Below are 24,200 nucleotides of genomic sequence, written 5' to 3' on the forward strand. Positions count from 1 at the left end.
TGATGATTAATTATAAACATCATTTGACATGTTTCGACAAACTTTACTGGTGCTATTAGGATGTATTCGTCTGCATGTTTTGACCGCCTTTGAGCCAGTGGATTACTGAACAAAACGCGCCAACAAAACAGAGCTTTTTGGATATATAGAGGGACTATCGAACAAAAGGAACATTTATTGTGTAGCTGGACTCTTGTGACTGCAACTATATGAAGATCTTCAAAGGTCAGTGATTCATTTTATCGCTATTTCTAACTTTTGTAATTCCTTTACTTGGATGTAAATGTTTGTACGCTTTTGTAAGCGAGGCGCTGTCTTCAGATAATTGCATGGACTGTTTTCACCGTAAAGCCTTTTTGAAATCTGACAAAGTGGCTGGATTAACAAGAAATTAATCTTCAAACCGATGTATAAAAATTGTATTTTTTATGAATGTTAATTATGACTATTTCTGTATTTTGAATTTGGCGCTCTGCAATTTCACTGGATGTTGTCGAGGTGGGTCGCTAGCAGAACGCCTGCGTCCAAAAAGGTTAATTAAGACATTTTGCCACAACTTTGGAAGCATGCTTGGGGTCATTGTCCATGTGGAAGAACCATTTGCGACCAAGCTTTAACCACTTGCTCCTACCTGGCACGCAGGCGTCCCATCTAGAGCTCTGGAAATGCAAATGCGCTACGCTAAATGCTAATAGTATTAGTTAAAACTCAAACGTTCATTAAAATACACATGCAGGGTATTGAATTAAAGAAACACTCTTTGTGAATCCAGGCAACAAGTCAGATTTTTAAAATGCTTTTCGGCGAAAGCATGAGAAGCTATTATCTGATAGCATGTAACACCACAAAAGACCCGCAGGGGACGTAAACAAATTAATTAGCATATTCGGCGCTACACAAACTGCACAATAAAATATAAAACATTCATTACCTTTGACCATCTTCTTTGTTGGCACTCCTAGATGTCCCATAATCACTATTGGGTCTTTTTTTCGATTAAATCGGTCCATATATAGCCTAGATATTGTTCTATGTAGACTGTATGATAAACGGAAAAAAAGAGCGTTTCATAACGTAACGTCATTTTTTAAAATTCAAAAAGTCGACGATAAACTTTCACAAAACACTTCAAAATACTTTTGTAATGCAACTTTAGGTATTAGTACACGTTAATAAGCGATAAAATTCATCAGGAGGCGATGTAACTTCTATAGGTGTCGTCTGGAAAAAAACATGGCCGAGAGAGCTCGACCAAAACATCCGGTCGGAGAACGGAGGGAAGGAGTTCCCTTGAACCGGTTAGACCAAGAATCAATTGCGAATCAAATGACAAGACTCTAGACAACGTGTGGTAGCTGTAGGCGCTGAAACCTCAGTCTCATGTAATTCGGTTCACTTTGAACAATTCCTGGAAGTAAGTGCAAGGATATTTATTTCCATTTTCAGTGATCAGGTTTTCCTGCGCTATTCGATGAAACTCACGCTCTGTTAAAGTCACAGCCGTGATTTAACCAGTTTTAGAAACGTCTATCCACACATACTAATAATATGCATATACTATATTCCTGGCATGAATAGCAGGGCGCTGAAATGTTGCACGATTTTTAACAGAATGTTCGAAAAAGTAGAGGGTCGACTTAACAGGTTAACTACCTGACTGATGTCTTGAGATGTTGCTTCAATATATCCACGTAATTTTCCCACCTCATGAAGCCATCTATTTTGTGAAGTGCACGAGCCCCTCCTGCAGCAAAGCACCCTCACAACATGATGCTACCACTACTGCGCTTCAAGGTTGGGATGGTGTTCTTCAGCTTGCAAGCGTCCCCCTTTTCCACCAAAAAAAACGATGGTCATTATGGCCAAACAGTACTATATTTGTTTCATCAGATCAGAGAAAATTTCTCAAAATAGTTCGATCTTTGTCTCTAAGTGCAGTTGCAAACCGTAGTCCGGCTTTTTTTATGGTGGTTTTGGAGCAGTGGCTTCTTCCTTGCCGAGCGGCCTTTCAGGTTATGTCGATATAGGACTCGTATTACTGTGGATATAGACACATTTGTACATGTTTCCTCCAGCATCTTCACAGGGTCCTTTGCTGTTGTTCTGCGATCGATTTGCAGTTTTTGCACCAAAGTACGTTCATCTCTATGAGACAGAATGCGTCTCCTTCCTGAGTGGTATGACGGCTGCGTTGCCCAATTGTGTTTATACTTGTGTACTATTGTTTGTACAGATAAACGTGGTACCTTCAGGCATTTGGAAATTACTCCCAAACTTGTGGAGGTCTACCATTGTTTTCTGAGGTCTTGGCTAATTTCTTGTGATTCTACCATGATGTCAAGCAAAGAGCCATTGAGTTTGAAGGTAGGCCTTGAAATACATCCACAGGTACACATGTCAATTAGCCCATCAGAAGCTTCTAAAGCCATGACATAATTATCTGGAATTTTCCAAGCTGTTTAAAGGCACAGTCATCTTAGTGTGTGTAAACTTCTGACCCACTGGAATTGTGATAGTGAAATAATCTGTCTGTAAACAATTGTTGGAAAAACTGACTTGTGTCATGCACAAAGTAGATGTCCTAACTGACTTGCCAAAACTATAGTTTGTTAATAACCTCTTGTGGATTAGTGGGACGCTACCGTCCATTTTCAACAATTTCCGGTGAAATTGAAATCACAAGTGCAATACATAAAAATAAATCTGGTTCTTAATCCAGCCAAGGTGTCAGATTTCAAAAAGACTTTACAGCGAAAGCAAACCATGCGATTATTTGAGGACAGCGCCCAGCACACAAATGCATAACAAATGATTTTCATCCAGGGAGTTGCAACACGAAAGTCAGAAATAGCGATATAAAAAATGCCTTACCTTTGAAGATCTTTCTCTGTTTGCACTCCAAAAGGTCTCAGTTACATTACAAATTGTCCTTTGGTTCGATAATGTCCTTCTTTATATCCTTAAAAACTCAGTTTAGCTGGCGCGCATCAGTCAATAATCGATTGGTTTCGGATTGGATCGGTTTCCCTCCAAAATGCATACAAAATTAATCCCAAACATTACCAATATACTTATCCAACAACTCAATCAACGATTATGATCAATCCTTAGGTAACCTAATACGCAAATAAATGATAATATTTAATTTCTTAGAGATAGGGTGCAGCATTTCTACTTTTTGATAAATAGCGTGCAAAATGTCAACTTCCTGCTACTCATGCCAGGTATATATTATATGCATATGATTAGTAGGTGTGGATAGAAAACACTCTGAAGTTTCTAAAACTGGTTCAATCATGTCTGTGACTATAACAGAACTTATGTAGCAGGCAAAACCCCAAGGAAAAACTGTTCAGAATTTTTTTAAATTCTCCCTCTGACAGTTCCCTCAAGTGTCTTTGGCAAGGGAAATTAGATAGCGCCCATTTTACAGTTCCTACGACTTCCACAGGATGTCACCAGTCTTTGGAATTGGGTTGAAGTTAATCATTGGTGAAACGAAGAAGAGGCACATCCTGGAACAACGTTACACTTTTGATAGTTACGCAAGAGGGAAAAAGGAGCATGTTTTGTTTACTTTCTCTATCGAATACAGTTTGCCCCGTCTACAATTTGATTGATTATTAACGTTTAAAAATACCTAAAGTTGTATTACAAAAGTAGTTTGAAATATTTTGACAAAGTTTATAGGCAACTTTTGAAATGTTTTGTAGTGACGTTGTGTTTTGGAAAGCTGTTATTTCCGGATCAAACCTGCTTTATAAATGGACATTTTGGGTATACATGGACGGAATTAATCGGAAAAAAGGACCAATTGTGATGTTTATGGGACATATTGGAGTGCCAACAAAGAAGCTCGTCAAAGGTAATGCATGTTTTATATTTTATTTCAGCGTTTTGTGTAGCGCCGGCTACGCTAATTATTTTGTTTACAACTCGTTCAGGTGGTTCAGGGGGGGTGCATGCTATCAGATAATAGCTTCTCATGCTTTCGCCGAAAAGCATTTTTAAAATCTGACATGTTGTCTGGATTCACAACGAGTGTAGCTTTAATTGAGTACCCTGCATGTGTGATTTAATGTACGTTTGAGTTTTATCGCGTTTTATTTGAATTTGGCGCTATGCATTTCCCGAGGCTATTGGCCACATGAGACGCTAGCGACTCACTATCCCTAAGAGATTTTAAGACAGAGAATCGTTATTCTCTTTTACCACAGACAAATACCAAAGAATGCACTCTCAGTCATTTGCTTGGAAACACTACTGCCAAAATGGGAGCCACCTAGAAAAACTACAATTTCTGGCAATTTTTTTTCCAAAAACCAGCCTGGAACTCTTTCTAAAGACTGTTGACATCTAGTGGAAGCCCTAGGAACTGCAATCGGGCACGATTTCGCCCTATTATAAAAGTGCCAGCCATTGAAATCAGTGGTAGGATTAATGTTTTTTGGGGGGGTTTGTTCTCTGGGATTCGCCTGCCATTTCAGTTCTGTTATACTCACTCATGCTACCTAGAAGGCCAGCATCCCAGAGCAGCCTCTTCACTGTTGACGTTGAGGCTGGTGTTTTGCAGGAAACATTTAATGAAGCTGTCAGTTGAGGACTTGTGAGATTTTCTTCTGATCAATTTGATGTTATTTTAATGGACAAATGACTTTTCTTTCAAAAACAAGAATTTCTAAGTGAAACGGTTGTCTATATGTAATCGATTATATACTGCTGGCCTGCACATGCACCATAAAAATATGAAATGGAATATTGACCAGAATTGACGTAGAGTCGGGTGAACGCTGAGCCACATTGATCAAATCAAATTGCATTTGCCACATGTGCCAAATACAACAAATACAACCTTAGAGTAAAATAATAAGAGTATAATGAGGCTATATAAGAGGGGTACTGGTTAGCCGAGGGAATTGAGGTAATATTTACATATAGGTAGGGGTAAAGTGACTATGATCTTGATCACATTGAGGGAGAGGTTGGTGTCCTGGCACCACACTGCCAGTCTCTGACCTCCTCCCTATAGGCTGTCTCATCGTTGTCGGTGATCAGGCCTACCATCGTTTTGTCGTCGCCAAACTTGATGATGGTGTTAGAGTAGCGCTTGGCCATGCAGTCATGGGTGAACAGGGAGTAGAAGAGGGGACTAAGCATGCACCCCTAAAGGGTCCCGGTGTTGAAGATCAGCATAGCAGATGTGTTGTGGCCTACCCTTAACACCTGGAGGTTGCATGTCAGGAAGTCCAAGATTCAGTTGCAGAGGAAGGTGTTTAGTCCCAGGGTTTAGTCCCAGCTTAGTGATGAGCTTTGAGGGTACTATGGTGTTGAACATTGAGCTGTAGTCAATGAACAGAATTCTCACGTAGGTATTCCTTTTGTCCAGGTGAGAAAGGGCATGGTGGAGCACAATAGAGATTTCATCGTCTGTGGATCTTTTGGGTCGGTATGTGATTTGGGGTGGGGTTTCTGGGACAACGGTATTGTGAGCCATGACCAGCCTTTCAAAGCGCTTCATGGCTACAGATGTGAGTGCTATGGGTCGGTAGTCATTTAGGAAGGTTACCTTGATGTTCTTGGGCACAGGGACTATGGGGGACTGTTTGAAATGTAAGAATTACAGACTCGGTCAGGGACAGGTTGAACATGTCAGTTAAAAAAGTTTGAAATATCCAATAAATGTCGTTCCACTTTATGATCGTGTCCCACTTGTTGTTGATTCTTCACAAAAAAATACAGTTTTATAACTTTATGTTTGAAGCCTGAAATGTGGCAAAAGGTCGCAAACTTCAAGGGGCCGAATACTTTCGCAAGGCACTGTATGTAAGTGATCTATCTTGCTAGCTATTGTAACTAGCTACAGTAGCTCACTTTAGCTAGCTAAGTCTTACATTTAGTCGAGTGTCATTTGACCTTGTTCTCGGCATCGCCGTTGTTTGAAGGTTGAAAATGAGTCTTCAACAAAACCTACCATATAGAAAATTAGCTAGCTATCTAGCAAGCTAACATTACAGTCCAGAAAAGTTACAATTCATGGTGACAGGTGGTGGGGAGATTAATGTAGCCAGAACTAAACCTGTGCTACTAGTCCCTTTGGCTAGTGATGCTGCAAAATGACGTGCGCATTTTCTATTGGCATCTTGTCACTAAATATCAATGATAGTCTTTGTTGTCAAAAGTTGGTTTGATTTTTCAGGTGCAAGTGTGGACACTGCCATCCAATACTTGGGTTTGGTGGAAGATTTTTCTCCAAGCCAGAACATCTTGTCTGACCCTGCATCCAGGTTTCGAGTCATCTTCCCTCAAACCATAGACAGGGACATGGGCACCATGACATTACTCATGAGTAAGTCATGAATATTACTTTTCATTTTGGTATAGCTACTACTTTGAGTCATGTCTCCAAGACTTTTGTAACTACTAATAATACCCCACGTCCCCTGTCTCTAGGTGTTTCTGCTACACAGGCTATTGGCAGATAGTCCACTGGGCCTAGGAGTTCTGGGACAGCACATCAGGAAACCTTTGCCATTCTATGTTGTCTGCTATCTGCCGACAGTTCCCTGATGGCGGCAGCTACGAAAGTTTCCAATGGCCGAATTTGGATGATTGACAATAAAAATGTTTTAATCGAATAACTCCTTTTTGTAATCGAAAAACAAAATCGATGATATTGTCACCTGTAATCACTTTATGAAAACAGCATGCAGACATTTTTAACCAACAATTCGTCATTTAGAGGTGGTTGATTATTTAGAACACTTGCACAGATTATACATGTTGTTAGGTGGTTGTCAAGCAACTGATGTCCATCAAATGATTAACCATGAGGTGTCGTATTAGACTGATACTGGTGTAAACACTGTCATTCAAATCAATGCTCTTGGAACTACCCATCCCGGATCCGGGATAAATGTCATCAACTACACTAATTAGCATAACGCAACGGTCAAATAATCTTACTAAAAAATATCCATATTCATGAAATCACAAGTGAAATATAGCGAAACACAGCTTAGCCTTTTGTTATTCGCACTGTCGTCTCAGATTTAGCTTAGCATAGCATTATGTCCAGCTAGCAGCAGAAAGCTTGGTCATGAAAATCAGAAAAGCAATCAAATGAATCGTTTACCTTTGAAGATCTTCGGATGTTTTCACTCACGAGACTCCCAGTTAGACAGCAAATGTTCCTTTTGTTCCATAAAGATTATTTTTATACCCAAAATACCTCCGTTTGTTTGTCACGTTATGTTCAGAAATCCACCGGAAATAGCGGTCACTACAACGCCGAAAAAAATAAAATTATATCCATAATATCGGCAGAAACATGGCAAACGTTTTTTTATAATCAAACCTCAAGGTGTTTTTCAAATATCTATTTGATAATCTATCAACAGGGAGAGTTGGCTATTCAGTAGGACCGGGAGGAAAAATGTCTACCTCTCTCTTTTATGCAAGAATCACTCTGAGAGCCATCAGCTGGCCACTTACGCAATGTGGTCGTTTACGCTCATTCTTCAACATAAAGGAGTGAAACTACGTCTAAAGAATGTAGACACCTTAGGGAAGACGTAGACAAGGGAATCTGGTTGATATCCCTTTCACTGGTCAATAGGGATGCATAGGAACAAAGATTTCAAAATATAAGTCACTTCCTGATTGGATTTTTCTCAGGATTCTGCCTGCAATATCAGTTCTGTTATACTCACAGACAATATTTTTACAGTTTTGGAACCTTTAGAGTGTTTTATATCCTAAGCTGTCAATTATATGCATATTCTAGCATCTGGTCCTGAGTAATAGGCTGTTTACTTTGGGAACGTTATTTTTCCAAAAATAAAAATACTGCCCCCTAGCTTCAGTCACTGTCGTGCCTAGGCTAGAACATAATTTTACAAAAATGATGAATATCACACTGTTGTTACTGACTACTAGTGGTGGGCAGCAAGGTTGATTTGAATCAAATATGTGCTTTACAGATACCTACCTTACTAAAACCCCAAAGAGCAAGCAATGGGGAAGAATGGAGTGCGTCGGGAAGCAGTGGAACTGGCTATGTGGTCCAGATTTGAATTGAAGGAACTTAGGGGATCTTAACAGACCTTCATATAAGCAGTTGTGGAGACCTGTTTACTTGGCTAACTCACAGTGGTATAGATAGACAATGAAATCAAGCCTTCGGCCTATGTACTTGTGGAGATCTGATACGATTTGACAAGTTTAAGGAACATAGGCTAGGTGGAGATTTTCCATTAGTGAACAATTTGAGCTATTACCATGTTGCTTTAAATTGTCAAACCGCTCAGATCTCAGATGGTCCTTTTGAAAGTCAAGAATACTTTAAATACTCAGATGCCATACTATTTTGGGCTTTGACAGCAGCTGCTCAATGCACTACCGAAATTAATGAATAACTGGAAACATTCTCAGTATTTTGAAAATAGTGTGAATTGTGGGAAATTTTGTGGTTTAAATTCCAGAATGTTATACTCATTTTGGCTCTTCATCTATACTGAACAAAAATATAAACTCAACATGTAAAGTGTTCATCCCATGTTTCATGAGCAGAAATAAGATCCCACTCTTACTGACAGTTGTGGCTGCTTCGCGTGATGTACTGTTGTCTCTACCTTCTTGCCTTTGTGATGTTGTCTGTGCCCAATAATGTTTGTACCATGTTTTGTGCTGCTACCTTGTCAAATCAAATCACATTTTATTGGTCACATACACATGGTTAGCAGATGTTATTGCGAGTGTAGTGAAGTGCTTGTGCTTCTAGTTCCGACAGTGCAGTAATATCTAACAAGTAATCTAAAGAGATGGAATAAGAATATATACATATAAATATATGGATGAGAGATGACCAAGCATTATAGGCAAGATGCAATATATATGTAAACATTAGTAAAGTGCCATTATTAAAGCGACTCGTGATCATTTATTAAAGTGGCCAATGATTTCAAGTCTGTATGTAGGCAGCAGCCTCTGTGTTAGTGATGGCTGTTTAACAGTCTGATGGCCTTGTGACAGATGCTGTTTTTCAGTCTCTGGTTGTTGTCCGTGATTATTATTTTAAAATGCTCTACGGCAAAAGCATACCTTACGATTATTTGAGAACACAGCCCAGTTGACAAATTATTACAAACAGTAACCAGCCAAGCAGAAGCGTTTCAAAACTCAGAAATAGAGATAAAATGAATCCCTTACCTTTGTTGATCTTCATATGGTGGCACTCAGAAGACATTCATTTACTCAATAAATGTTCCTTTTGTTCGATAAATTCTCTTTTGTTTCAAATATTTTTATTAAACACACACAAGAATGGTGTATAGGTATACATGACAGGTATACAATTCTTATCTAAACATAAAAGAGCATACAGGAACAACAAGACCCAGAGTTCTGGGTGCAGAACAAATAATACAAAACACGACATACAAAACAAGGACACGTAGAAAGAAAGAGGGAAGATGTCCCCCCCCCATCCCCTATCCCCCCCCCCCCTCCCAACTGCTCGGGTGGTAGGGCCAGCACACGCTGCCCAAAGGTAGATTAAAATATTACAATTGAGAGTGCGTTAATAAGTACAAATTCACAGCGCCGACTCGTCCAAGTAGGAGAGGAAAGGATGCCAGATTTGATCAAATGTTGATAATTTATTGTTCAGAATATATCTAATTATTTCTAAGTGTACAGTGTTTGCCAATTCACTGAGCCATAATTTGGTAGAGGGCGCTTCCCTCCTTTTCCAAAACAACAAGATGAGTTTTTTTGCCGAGATGAGACCATACGAGATTAGTTGTTTTTGGGGGTTGGTTAATCCGTTTAGGGACTCAGATACTCCCAGGATTATCAGAAGCGGGTCTGGATCTATTGAAGTCTCCAAAACATCAGAGAGGATCCTAAAAATTCCACACCAATAACCATGCAAGCTAGAGCATAGGGCAAAGCAGTGGAGTAGTGTACCCTGCCCTGCGTAGCCTGACATTTATCACATGTAGGGGATGTGTCAGGAAATATCCTATGCAGTTTAGTTTTGGAATAGTGTAATCTGTGTAATACCTTGAATTGTATGAGACGATGTCTGGAATTAATGGAGCATGTGTGGATATACTCCAAGCTCTCTTCCCAGTCTGACACTGAGATGTCAGTCCCTAGTTCTTCCTCCCATTTTGCCTTGATGGCATCAGTAGAAGGTGTGCTAACAGATTGAAAAGCATCATATAGACGCGATATCAGTTTATCTGAGGTGGGGCATATCTTTATGCATCCGTCAAACATGGAAGGTTTAGCATTCCCAAATGTTGGGAGGTGTTTTCTAACGTAGTCTCTAATTTGTAGGTATCTGAAAAAATTACTTCTGGGAAGATTATAAGTTTCCCTCAGCAGCTCAAAGGAAGCAAAGGTCCCTTCTATGTATAAATCCCCTATGGTACTTATCCCCAACTCTCCCCATCGCTCAAAGGTGTTATCAAGGTTAGAAGGGGCAAAGGAGGGATTCCTGGCGACAGAGAGCATGAATGACATTGGTCTGAGCTCAAAGTGGACTTTAATTTGTTTCCAGATTCGGACTGTGCTATGTATTATAGGATTGTTACAATAAAGTGACATCTCCAGATTGACAGGCGACAAAATCACAGCGCCAATAGAGAAGGGGTGACACTCCTCACGCTCCATACTAAGCCAGCTGGATGCCGGGAGTACGTCATCCAACAGAAACGTAACAATGCGGAGGTTAGCGGCCCAGTAATAAAATATACAATTTGGGAGAGACAATCCTCCTTCCATCTTGGATTTACAGAGGTGTTTTTACCTATCCTGTGTGTTTTATAATCCCAGATGAAAGGATTGATAATTGAGTCCAGTTGTTTATGAAAGGATTTAGGTATGAATACTGGGATGTTCTGATATAGGTAGAGCAGTTGTGGGAGGAAGACCATTTTTATGGCATTAATTCTTCCGAGCAGAGAAATTGGGAGAGTTCTCCAAAATAGTATGTTTGCTTTGAGTTTTTGTATCAGAGAGGGGAAATTCTCTTTAAATAGTAAGGAGTATTGTTTGGTAACTACAATTCCTAGGTAGGTACATTTTTCTGAAGATAACTTAAATGGGAGATGTTCTAGGCAGGAGGTATTTTGCGACCGTATGGGCATTAATTCACTCTTGTTCCAATTTATTATGTATCCCGAGAAGGTACCAAACAAATTGATCACATCAAGAATAGCTGGGATACTAGCCTGGGGTTCTGTTACATAGAGGAGGATGTCATCTGCGTATAGGGAGATCTTATTTAGAGTCTCTTTAGTATTATAGCCATGTATTGCTGCATGAGATCTAATCGTCTGAGCGAGCGGTTCGATAATTAGGGCGAAGAGCATGGGCGACAGCGCACAACCCCGCCTTGTCCCCCTGTTGAGGTTAAATCGGGGCGACAATGATTGGTTAGTTCCTATATAAAAGCTGGATCCAATTTATGAACCTATCTCCAATATTAAATTTCTGTAGGACCTTGAATAGATAGGGCCACTCAACTTGGTCAAAGGCCTTTTCGGCGTCAAGAGATATGACGGCAAGGTCCACGTTGGGTAACCTCTGAGAATACATAATATTGAAGAGGTGCCTGAGATTGAAGAATGAGTTTCTGTTAGGGATAAAAGCCTGGTCTGATCCGAATGGACCAATTTGCCAATTAAAGTGCTAAGCCTGTTAGCCAGAGTTTTTGCTAAAATCTTTTGGTCTGTATTAAGGAGAGATATTGGTCTGTATGACCCTACCTCTTCTGGATCTTTACCCTTCTTATGTATAACTGTAATGAACGCTTCGTCCAAAGTAGAAGGGAGAGCTCCATCCTCATTGGCCTGAATCAACATTTTGTGCAGATAGGGGGAGAGCATGTTGCTGAATGTTTTATAGAATTCACCAGGGTATCCATCTGGGCCCGGGGTCTTGCCACTCTTTAGAGATTTAATTGTTTCTCGGATTTCATCAAGAGATGAATTCTAACTTCCTTATTCAGGAAGTTAGAATCTTCCTGGTTCAGGGCAGGGGTTAGGATCCGCTTTAGATGTATATAGAGTCTCATAAAACTGCCGGAATCTGTCATTGATGTCTTTGGGTGAAGAGAGTAATTCCCCAGATGCAGATTTAACCCTGTGAATCATTCGGTCACTCACATTTTTTCGAAGTTGTCTGGCGAGTAATTTGTGTGGTTTGTCACCAAACTCAAAATATTTTTGCTTGGAATAGAGAAAAGATTTAGCAATTTTAGCTGAGAGAATCTGATTATATTCAAATTTTAAAGAGGTAATTTTTTTATGTTTCTCCATAGATGGGTGGCTAGCATTCTCCCTATCCAGTAAGTGAATTTGTCCCTCTAGTTCTTCCAGTTTCCCTCTGTTTTGCCTACTCCTGGCAGCCTGAAAGGAGATGATACAGCCTCTCAGATAAGCCTTCAGTGTTTCCCACAATAATGCTGGGGAGGTCTCTGTGTTGTCGTTGGTATCAAAGAGCGCTAAGAACCTTGGCGTGATCCTGGACAACACCCTGTCGTTCTCAACTAACAGCAAGGCGGTGGCCCGTTCCTGTAGGTTCATGCTCTACAACATCCGCAGAGTACGACCCTGCCTCACACAGGAAGCGGCGCAGGTCCTAATCCAGGCACTTGTCATCTCCCGTCTGGATTACTGCAACTCGCTGTTGGCTGGGCTCCCTGCCTGTGCCATTAACCCCCTACAACTCATCCAGAACGCCGCAGCCCGTTTGGTGTTCAACCTTCCCAAGTTCTCTCACGTCACCCCGCTCCTCCGCTCTCTCCACTGGCTTCCAGTTGAAGCTCGCATCCGCTACAAGACCATGGTGCTTGCCTACGGAGCTGTGAGGGGAACGGCACCTCAGTACCTCCAGGCTCTGATCAGGCCCTACACCCAAACAAGGGCACTGCGTTCATCCACCTCTGGCCTGCTCGCCTCCCTACCACTGAGGAAGTGCAGTTGCCGCTCAGCCCAGTCAAAACTGTTCGCTGCTCTGGCCCCCCAATTGTGGAACAAACTCCCTCACGACGCCAGGACAGCGGAGTCAATCACCACCTTCCGGAGACACCTGAAACCCCACCTCTAATACCTAGGATAGGATAAAGTAATCCTTCTCATCCCCCCCCCCCTTAAAGGATTTAGTTGCACTATTGTAAAGTGGCTGTTCCACTGGATGTCATAAGGTGAATGCACCAATTTGTAAGTCGCTCTGGATAAGAGCGTCTGCTAAATGACTTAAATGTAAATGTAATGTAAATGTAAAGAAAAATGTAATTTGGTCTTTAAGATATTCACAGAATGTTGCTTCTGTGAGGAGCTGAGGATTCAACCTCCAGACCTTCTCGTTTGGTATAATGTCACCCAATCTCAGGGAGAAGGTGAGTGGACTGTGGTCCGAGATTATAATATCATGATACCTCACATTACAGGTATAGGGGAGTAGTCTAGCATCCAACAAAAAGTAGTCAATTCGAGTGTAAACCTTGTGAACATGAGAGTAAAAGGAGTATTCCCTACCCGTAGGGTTAGCTATCCTCCATATATCAAATAAGTTTTAATTTTTATGTAGGTATTCAAGAATTCGCTTGAATAGGAGGTAGGGGTTTTGCCGGGTAGAGGATCTATCCAAATATTGGTCTAGCACACAGTTAAGGTCCCCTCCAATGACCAGGTTAGTATGGGAGATATCTGGAATCAGGGCAAGGACTCTTTTGAAAAAAGAGGGGTTGTCAATGTTTGGCCCATAGATATTTAGTAGAGTTACTGAGGTAGAGTGGATTTCTCCTATTGCGATCACATACCGACCCTCTTTATCCGCAATAGTGGTTTTATGTAGAAAGGGAATTCCTTTCCGTACCAGAATCGCTGTGCCTCTCGTTTTGGCAGAGAAGTTAGAGTGATACACTTGCCCCACCCACCTACACTTAAGTCTGCTATGAGAGTTATTCTTCAGATTGGTTTCTTGCAAAAATATAACATCAGACGAGAGTGCTTTCAAGTGGGCTAGGACCTTGCCCCTCTTAATTGGTTCGTTTAAACCCTTGACATTCCAGGAAGTGAATGTAAGCCCCGCCCTCCTCTCGTTTGTAGTTCCTATGGTGGCCTGCATACCATGTAACTTGATAAAAAGGTAAGAAAGCACACCAAACCATCACGATCAGCATATGTAGCACCTACACCCGAGCAGTATCCAACCCACCCCTCCCCCCTGCAAGCACCTTTACTCCCTACCCTGTTCCCCTAATTTCCCCAACACTTACCCCCCCCGATCAACCCACATTTAACAGGCATGTACAAACAGGAGAGAAAAAAAAGGAAAAATAAAAATAATAAACACATTGTCTGGCCGATGCCAAAAAAGCACGGCGCGACCTCGAACAAGAGGTAAAACAAAAATAAAATCCCAACTATACGTTCACCTCTCACTATCCTAGAACTTCTACTAACATATGAACTGAGGAGGCTCCCGCGAGTTAAGTGTTCAGTTAGCATCTAATAAACCTAAACCGAATAAGTTGCAACTTAAACATATTGCGCATTTAAGCGTCATCCTGGGTCAATCCCAGAGATAAGCAAGATATAGCCTCAAGATAATGCTAAGCACTGCCGGTCAAAAAATAAACTATCCGCAACCGACCTAGTCAGCCGTACATTTACATACTGTGGGTCAGGAGATCGGAACAAGGATTTGTTAAATTAAACGTTCCCCCCATAAAAATATATGTTTAATAAAAAATACGTAAAAATATATACCTTATATATATATATATACACATACACACATACATATATATATACACACATATATATACATACATACACACACATACCTATATATACATATATATACATACACACACACACATCCATACATATACATGTATGTATACATACCCACACAAAAAAATCATATATAAAAATATATATTTAAAGAATATGTATATACATACATATGCACACATACAGATACAAACATTCATACCCCAGAATAACAATCTACACTGATTTAAAATACACATACATAATACTAAAATGCTAAGAGAAAATAGTAATAAAGTACAAATAGTAATTATATTTACGCACACCTACACATACATAAGCACTACAGAGGGCTGGTGGGAATCTAGTCGGGAGGGAGGCCCACGGCCAGACAAAGGCAGAACGGCACAAAACATCAACTTGCTAACCAGGCGTCTGCCCCCTCCCAACCATCACCCCCAGTCCCCTGCAAGCAATAAATAAATGGTATGGTAGTAAGAGTGATGTAAGGATTGTAAAATAAATAACGAAACAAAACAAAAGTGGGGGAATATAAGTATATCCGTCCGAAGGTGTCAGTGATCAAACCTGGAAGTAAAAAATATGCATACAGCCGGGATGAAAGTTAATTTAACGTTAAATGAGAGTTCTAACCGCCATCCATTGGTCTGCTCAGCGTCTTACATGCTCGGTAGCCCTTGTTGAGCCCGTTTAATACGTTTTCACCCAATATGGTATAGTGTATAGTATGGATTCGAGTCCATGAGCAGACCCTAACACGCAATAACAAGGCACTCTAACCTGTACAGGGGATTGGTGTATATCCCCGGATAAACTTCTCTGCGTCCAAAACCGAGGAGAGCCAAATCTTCTCACCGGAAGGCGGGGTAATTCTTAGTATTGCAGGGAAGAGTAAGGCTGGGCGAAGATGGAGTTTGTAGAGTTTGGTCATGACATCTCTGTAGTCAGCGCGATGCCACATCGGGCGCATAATCCTCATAGACACGGAATGGATGCCCTTTATGTGACAGGTTGCCCCTCATTCGAGCTTCACGCAGGATAAGATCCTTGGTCTTGAAACTGTGACAACAGATTATTACTGGGCGAGGACGTTGGCCCGGTCCAGGCACTGGGACAAGGGAGCGATGTGCGCGGTCCAGCTGAGGATCCGAATCCAAAACATCCGATCCCATTGCATCCTTCAATAGCTTGGCGAAGAAGTTGGTAGGGTGAGAGCCCGCCTCTATCCCCTCTGCCAGACCAACAACGCGAAGGTTATTACATCTGGATCGGCCCTCCAGGTCCACCACTTTCACAGAAAGCCTCTGCACAGTATCCTGCAATAACGTGCATAGCTTCTCTAACTCGTCGATCCTACCAGCGTTGAATTCAGAAGCTTTCTCAAGGTCCACAATACTCTGGCCACGCGAAGCGACCTTTTGAATGACGCTCTCGATTTTGGTGTCCAGCTCAGCAATAGTGGCCTTAAGATCCTCAGCTATAGCAACACGTAGCTCCCCCAGAGCCCGGGTAAGTTCTGTAAGTGTCACGTTGTTGCATGTGCCTCCCGCCATGTCTGTTTCGTTGTTTAGTGGGGAGTAGGCCTCCGCTGTGGATTTATTGTCCTTTGGTCGCTTATTACTCGGCATTTTCATATAAAAAGTTACAATCTTGTATTAGAAAGAAACGTTTGTTGTAAAAAGTGCCATAAAGTAGGTTAAATTAGATTATTTCGCAAAAAAAGTTGCAGGAGCCTCTCACGCACAGCCTTTCACTCCGCCCCGATAAATTATCTTTATATCCAAAAACCTCTGTTTTGTTTGTGCGTTTTCTTCAGTAATCCATAGGCTCAAAAGCAGTCAAAACAGGCAGACAAAAAAAATCCAAATTGTATCCGTAAAGTTCATAGAAACATGTCAAATTATGTTTATATTCAGGTTGTTTTTAGCCTAAATGATCTATAATATTTCAACCGGACAATAACGTTGTCAATATAAAAGGTAAACAAGAAATACTCTCTCTCGGGATTGCGCATGAAAAAGCTATGTGATACGTCAGTGTCTACTCATTCAGACTGGTCTTACTCCCTCATTTATAAGAATACAAGCCTGAAACAATTTCGAGACTGTTGACATCTAGTGGAAGGCATAGGAATTGCAAATTGAGTCCTAAATCAATGGATACTGTAATGGCATTGAATAGAAAACGACAAAACCAACAAACAACCTTTTTTTTTTTCCTGAATGGATTTCTCCCAGGTTTTTGCCTGCCAAATCAGTTCTGTTATACTCACACACACTATTTTAACAGTTTTGGAAACTTGAGTGTTTTCTATCCACATCTACCAGTTATATGGATATCATACCTTCTGAGCCCGAGTAGCAGGCCATTTAATTTGGGCATGCTTTTCATCCAAAATTCAAAATGCTGCCCCCTACCCTAGAGAAGTTAAAATACCCAGCCACAATAAATGCATCCTCAGGATATTTGGTTTCCAGTTTGCATAGAGTCCAGCAAAGTTCCTTGAGGGCCGTCATGGTATTGGCTTGAAGGGGGATATATACAGCTGTGACAATAACCGATGAGAATTCTCTTGGGAGATAATATGGTCAGCATTTGATTGTGGGGAATTCTAGGTCAGGAATTCTGTGTTGTGCTGTTACCATGTTTATCATGTGGTGTTGATGCCATGCTATGTGTTCTATTTAATCCCAGCCCCCGTCCCCACAGGAGGCCTTTTGTCTTTTGGTAGGCCATCATTGTAAATAAGAATAAGACTTGCCTAGCTAAATGAAGGTAAAATAGGACACAACCAAGAATAGGACACAACCAAGTAAGTTGATTTCAATGAAGCTGCAGTGAAGTCCAGTCTCCTGACCTGCACAAACCTCGCACAAGCTCGGAAGGGGGAAAAAGAAAATACAATTTATAATACAAATACTGAGCTAGAGTATATGCTAAAAAAAGGAAATTATATTATTTTATACTAATACAATTCCTCAGAGACAAATATTTAGTTTAACAAGTAATCTAAAAATAAATAGGTGTCAGAAGGCAATACTTGGTGCACCCTCCCCTTGCAAAATTAACGGCAGGTATAGCCTTTTTCTAATGTTTTATGAGATTGGAGAACGCATTAGGAGGGATCTTAGACCATTCCTCTGTACATATTTTTTTCCATATCCTTTATATCCTTCAGTCTGCGTTTATTGAATGCCCTCTTCAATTCAAACAACAGGTTTTCAATGGAGCTCAAGTCCAGATATTTATTTTTTATTTATTAGGATCCCCATTAGTCAATATCAATGGCGACAACTAGTCTTACTGGGTTCCGACACATAACAAAACAATACATTAGACAAAGGACTTTACAATTGACATACATTTAAAAACATTAACTTGTTGTGTGTTTGTGTATCTATCAGTTACACATACATGTCAGTATATACACTCAACAAAGGGGTGAGAGGCGTTGTGCCGTGAGGTATTGCTTTATTTGCTTTTTTAAACCAGGTTAGCTTGCGCTATATGAGATGGAAGGACGTTCTATGCACTCATGGCTCTGTATTGAACTGTATGTTTACTTGAATTTGTTCTGGGTCTGGGGACTGTGAAAAGACCCATTGTGGCATGTCTGGTGGTGTAAGTGTGGGTGTCAGTGCTGTGTGTAAGTTGACCAAACAAACAAACAATTTGGAATTTCCAACACATTAATATTTCTTATAAAAACAAGTGACACAGTCAGTCTTTAATCAACTCTCAGCCAAGAGAGACTGGCATGCATGGTATTAATATTAGCCCCCTGATTACAGTGAAGAGCAAGATGTGCCGCTCTGTTCTGGGCCCGCTGAACCTTAACCTCTTGAAGCTAGGGGGCACTATTTTTATGTTTGGAAAAATAACGTTCCCAAAGTAAACAGCCTATTTCTCAGGACCAGATGCTAGAATATGAATATAATTGACAGATTAGGATAGAAAACTCTAAAGTTTCCAAAACGGTCAAAATATTGTATGTGAGTTTAACAGAACTGATATTGCAGGTGAACCCTGAGGAAAATCCAATCAGGAAGTGCCTCTTATTTTGAAACCCTTCTGTTCTTATGCATCCCTATTGCCCATTTAAAGGGATATCAACCAGATTCATTTTTCTATGGCTTCCCTAAGGTGTCAACAGCCTTTAGACATAGTTTCAGGCTTTTATTTTGAAGAATGAGCATGAACGACCACATTGCGTAAGTGGATAGGTGGGGGCTCTCAGAGTGAGTTGTGCGCAAAAGAGCAAGGCGGCCATTGTTACTCCCGGGTCCTATTGAAATGTCCCAGTTGATATATTATCGAATAGATATTTGAAAAACACCCTGAGGATTGACTATAAAAAACTTTTGACATGTTTCTGTTGACATTATGGATATAACTGCTCTTTCCGGTGGATTCCTGGGCATAACGCACCAAACTAACGGAGGTATTTGGATATAAAAAATATCTTTATGGAACAAAAGGAACATTTGTTGTCTAACTGGGAGTCTTGTGAGTGAAAACATCCGAAGATCATCAAAGGTAAACTATTCATTTGATTGCTTTTCTGATTTTCGTGACCAAGTTACCTGATGCTAAGTGTACTTATTGTTTTGTCGATCCATCGATAAATTTACACAAACGCCTGTATTGCTTTCACTGTAAAGCATAATTTCAAAATCTGAGATGACAGGTGGATTAACAAAAGGCTATGCTGTGTTTTGCAATATTGCACTTGTGATTTCATGAATATGAATATTTTCTAGTAATATTATTTGACTTTGGCACTATGCTATTCAGTGTTGCAGATGACAATTATACGGGATCCGGGATGGGTAGTTCAGAGAGGTTAATTAAAACCTTTTAGGGATAGGGAGCAGCATTTTCACTTTGGATGAATTGCGTGCCCATAGTGAACTGCCTCCTACTCTGTCCTAGATGCTAATATATGCATATTATTATTACTATTGGATAGAAAACACTCTGATGTTTCTAAAACTGTTTGAATTATGTCTGTGAGTATAACAGAACTCATAGGGCAGGCAAACTTCCAAATAGGAAGTGGAAATTCTGGGGCTGGTTGATTTTCAACTCATCGCCTATTCACATCAAAATAAGATATGGATCTGTTCGCACTTCCTATGCCATCCACTAGATGTCAATAGTCAGTAGAACGTGGAATGAAGCCTCTAGTGTGAAGTGGAACTGGATTGCAGCTATTTGAGTCACTGGTCTGGCAGAATGCCAGTCCCTGGTTACGTGCAGGAGTCATTATATGCCTGGTTGGAACGTTATTGGATATACATGATAATAACATGCTGAAGATTGTTTCTCTACTTAGTTTGACCAGTTTATTCGACCTGGAATATAATTTTTTGAAGTCTTCGTCCGAGTTCGTCTGGACCAGCGGCAGCTTTTGGACATGTGAACTAAACTTGCTAGCAATAGTAGCTAAGTGGGCACTAGTAATGGACATTATGGAACAAAACAACGATTTATTGCGGAATTGGATTCCTTGCACTGCATTCTGATGAAAGATCAAAGGTAAAGGAATATTTATGATGTAATTTCGTATTTCTATTTCTGACTCCAACATGGCGGAGAAATATATTTACTTCTGAGTGCCGTCTCAGATTATTGCATGGTATGCTTTTTTGTAACGTTTTTAAAAAATCTGACACAGCGGTTGCATTAAGAACAAGTGTATCTTTTAATTATATGTAAAACATGTATGTTTCGTCAAAGTTTATGATGAGTATTTCTGTTATCTGAAATACTCATGTAATTACTCCGGATATTTTGGAGGCATTTCTGAACATGGCGTCAATGTAAACCGAGATTTGTGGATATAAATATGCATATTATCGAACAAAACATAAATGTATTGTGTAACATGATGTCATATGAGTGCCATCTAATGAAGATTATCAAAGGTTAGTGATTCATTTGATCTCTAATTCTGCTTTTGTGACTATCTTTGGCTGGGAAAAATGGCTGTGTATTTTTTGGGATTTGGTGATCTAACAAATATATGTTGTGTTTTCGCTGTAAAACATTTTAAAATCAGACACGATGGGTAGATTAACAAGATGTTTATCTTTCATTTGCTGTATTGGACTTGTTAACTTCTTGACTCTACCCATCCCTGTCGCGGGATCATTTTCGTCAGCAACCGCTGAATAGCATAGGGCAACAGTCAAATAATATTATTAAATCATATTATTAAATCACAAGTGCAATATTGCATTATTGTCATCTCAGATTTTGAAATTATGCTTTACAGCGAAAGCAATCCAAGCGTTTGTGTAAGTTTCTCGATAGCCTAGCATAGCATTATGTACACTGAGCATCAGGAAGCTTGGTCACGAAAATCAGAAAAGCAATCAAATTAACCGTATACCTCTGATGATCTTTGGATGTTTTCACTCACGAGACTCTCAGATACACAACAAATGTTCCTTTTGTTCCATGAAGATAATTTTATATCCAAAATACCGATGTTTGTTTGTCGTGTTATGTTCAGAAATCCACAGGAAAGAGCAGTCAAGACAACGCAGACGGAAAATCCAAATAGTCTTCATAATGTCCACAGAAACATGTCAAACGTTTTTAATAATCATTCCTCAGGTCGTTTTTAAAATATATATTTGATCATATATCAACCGAGTGTGTAGGTTTTTCAATAACAGCGGGAGGAACAATGGCGGCTTTACTCTGTAGCGCAAAAACTCACTCTGAGAGCCCCCACCTATCCACTTACGCAATGTAGTCTTTCACGCTCATTTTTCAAAATAAAAGCCTGAAACTATATCTAAAGACTGTTGACACCTTAGGGAAGCCAGAGATAAAAGGAATCTGGTTGATATCCCTTTAAATGGAGGATAGGCATGCATAGGAACAGAAGGGTTTCAAAATAATAGGCACTTCCTGATTGGATTTTCCTCAGGGTTTTGCCTGCAATATCAGTTCTGTTATACTCACAGACAATATTTTGACAGTTTTGGAGACTTTAGAGTGTTTTCTATCCTAATCTGTCAAATATATGCATATTCTAGCATCTTGTCCTGAGACGTTCCCGTAATTTTTTCAAACATAAAAATAGTGCCCCCTAGCTTTCAAGAGGTTAATGTGTGAAAGTGAAATATTTCAAAAAAATATTTTTGAATTTCCTGCGCTGCCTTTTCAGCGGAATGTTGGGGGGAGGGGTTCCGTTAGCAGAACCTGTGTCCTAGACAGGTTAAACTAAACTACAGAAGCAATTATTTGTTTTCATGTCTTTATTGCATACATCGTGTAAACATTCACAGTGCAGGGTGGGAAAAGTATGTAAACCCTTGGTCTTAATAACTGGTTGACCCTACTTTGGCAGAAATAACCTCAACCTTTGTAGTTGTGGATCAGTCCTGCACAACGGTCAGGAGGAATTTGGACCATTCCTCTTTACAAAACTGTTTCAGTTCAGCAATATTCTTGGGGTGTTTGGTGTGAATCGCTCCCTTGAGGTCATGCCACAGCATCTCAATCGGGTTGAGGTCAGGACTCAGTGACTGGGCCACTCCAGAAGGTGTATTTTCTTCTGTTGAAGACATTCTGTTGTTGATTTACCTCTGTGTTTTGGGTTGTGCTGTTACATCACCCAACTTCTGTTGAGCTTCAATTGGTGGACAGATAGCCTTACAATCTCCTGAAAAATGTCTTGATAGACATGGGAACTCATTTTTTCCATCAATGATAGCAAGCTGTCCAGGCCCTGAGGCAGGAAAGCAGTTCCAAACCATGATACTACCTTCAACATCCTTTACAGTTGGGATGAGGTGTTGATGTTGCTGTGCTGTGCCTTATTACTCCACACATAGTGTTGTGTGTTCCTTCCAAACAACTCAACTTTAGTTTAATCTGTCCACAGAATATTTTGCCAGTAGCACTGTGGAACATCCAGATACTCTTCTACGAACTTCAGACGTGCAGCAATGTTTTTTTGGACAGCAGTGGCTTCTTCTGTGGTGTACTCCCATGAACATCATTCTTGTTTAGTGTTTTACGTATCATAGACTTGTCAACAGAGATGTTGGCATGTTCCAGGGATTTCTGTAAGTCTTTAGCTGACACTAAGATTCTTCTTAACCTCATTGAGCATTCTACACTGTGCAGTCGCAGTCATCTTTGCAGGATGGCCACTCAAAGGGAGAGTAGCAACAGTGCTTAACTTTCTCCATTTATAAAAGAAAATGTCTTACTGATGAACATCAAGTCCTTTAGACATACTTTTGTAACCGTTTCCAGCTTTATGCAAGTCAACTATTCTTAATCTTGGGTTTTCTGAGATCTCTTTTGTTTGGGGAATGGTTCACATCAGGCAATGCTTCTTGGGAATAGCAAACTCACATGTTGTGAGTGTTTTTTATAGGGCAGGGCATCTCTAACCAACATCTCCAATCTCATCTCATTGATTGTACTCCAGGTTAGCTGACACCTGACTCCAATTAGCTTTTGGAGATGTCATTAACCTAGGGGTTCACATAGTTTTTCCAACCTACACTGAGTGTTTAAATTACGTATTCAATATAGACTAGAAAAATACAATAATTTGTGTGTTATTAGTTTAAGCAGACTGTGTTTGTCTGTTGTGACTTAGATGAAGAGCAGATCAAATTGTATGACCAATTTATACAGAAAACCAGAATTCCAAAGGGTTCACATACTTTGCCTTGCCACTGTATGTCTGAATAAATGCACAATCCTGTGTTCAGTAATTGTGTGTGCCTGTCTGAGAGAGATTTTTATGTGTGTGTGTGTGTACTTGTGTATGTTCATCCATGTCATGTCTTACTTTAGCTGCCGTGGCTCACAGTCTACCCCTGGCAGGAGCAACCTGGCAGCTTGTCTCACGTCATCGCTGTCCACAGAGAAGCTGCGCCTGTGTTCTGTGTGTGCCACCGCCACCCGAATCCACTCCATCAGCGGTGGCAGTAAAAGAAAGGGCCTGAAAGGGGGACACACCATTAGCTCTCACTAGGTAGTCTCCCTTGGCAGACTGGTTGTCTCCCACATTAATAATGTTCCAGCATACACGTCTGCACAGATACAAACATCCGTTTGGTATAGTAGGAAACAGGTCAGAAATGGACACATAGGAAGTCTGACCAGAGCCTTATCCATTTGTGCCATGGGATAAACATCCCCACCAAACACAAAATTGGAAACTAGCCAGATTGATATTTTCAATGAGTTTCTATTTCGCAAGTGAGTAGTTTGTTTGCACCATGACAGCTAACATTCTACCACTGACTGGCTGTGGCTATAAATAGCCTAGCTATTTGCGTCCGCATCGGGTCCACGTCTGTTATTGGGTCCGTCTCTGTTATTTTTCAAAGAGCACAATTCCTGCCCACATTT

The 24,200-nt window shown here is 40.4% G+C and overlaps 1 protein-coding gene across 2 annotated transcripts in view; it reads right to left on the bottom strand.

Moving 5' to 3' along the window:
- The window catches only part of LOC124014460 (ankyrin repeat and BTB/POZ domain-containing protein BTBD11-A-like), a 218,007-nt gene that overhangs the window by 66,543 nt on the left and 127,264 nt on the right, over positions 1-24,200 (bottom strand). For both annotated transcript variants that reach the window (XM_046329500.1, XM_046329501.1), the window contains exon 4: positions 23,635-23,787. In XM_046329500.1, the coding sequence (XP_046185456.1) occupies positions 23,635-23,787 (153 nt within the window). The remainder of the gene's footprint in view (positions 1-23,634; positions 23,788-24,200) is intronic.

Source organism: Oncorhynchus gorbuscha, linkage group LG25 (genome assembly GCF_021184085.1).
Source record: "Oncorhynchus gorbuscha isolate QuinsamMale2020 ecotype Even-year linkage group LG25, OgorEven_v1.0, whole genome shotgun sequence".
NCBI lineage: Eukaryota > Metazoa > Chordata > Actinopteri > Salmoniformes > Salmonidae > Oncorhynchus > Oncorhynchus gorbuscha.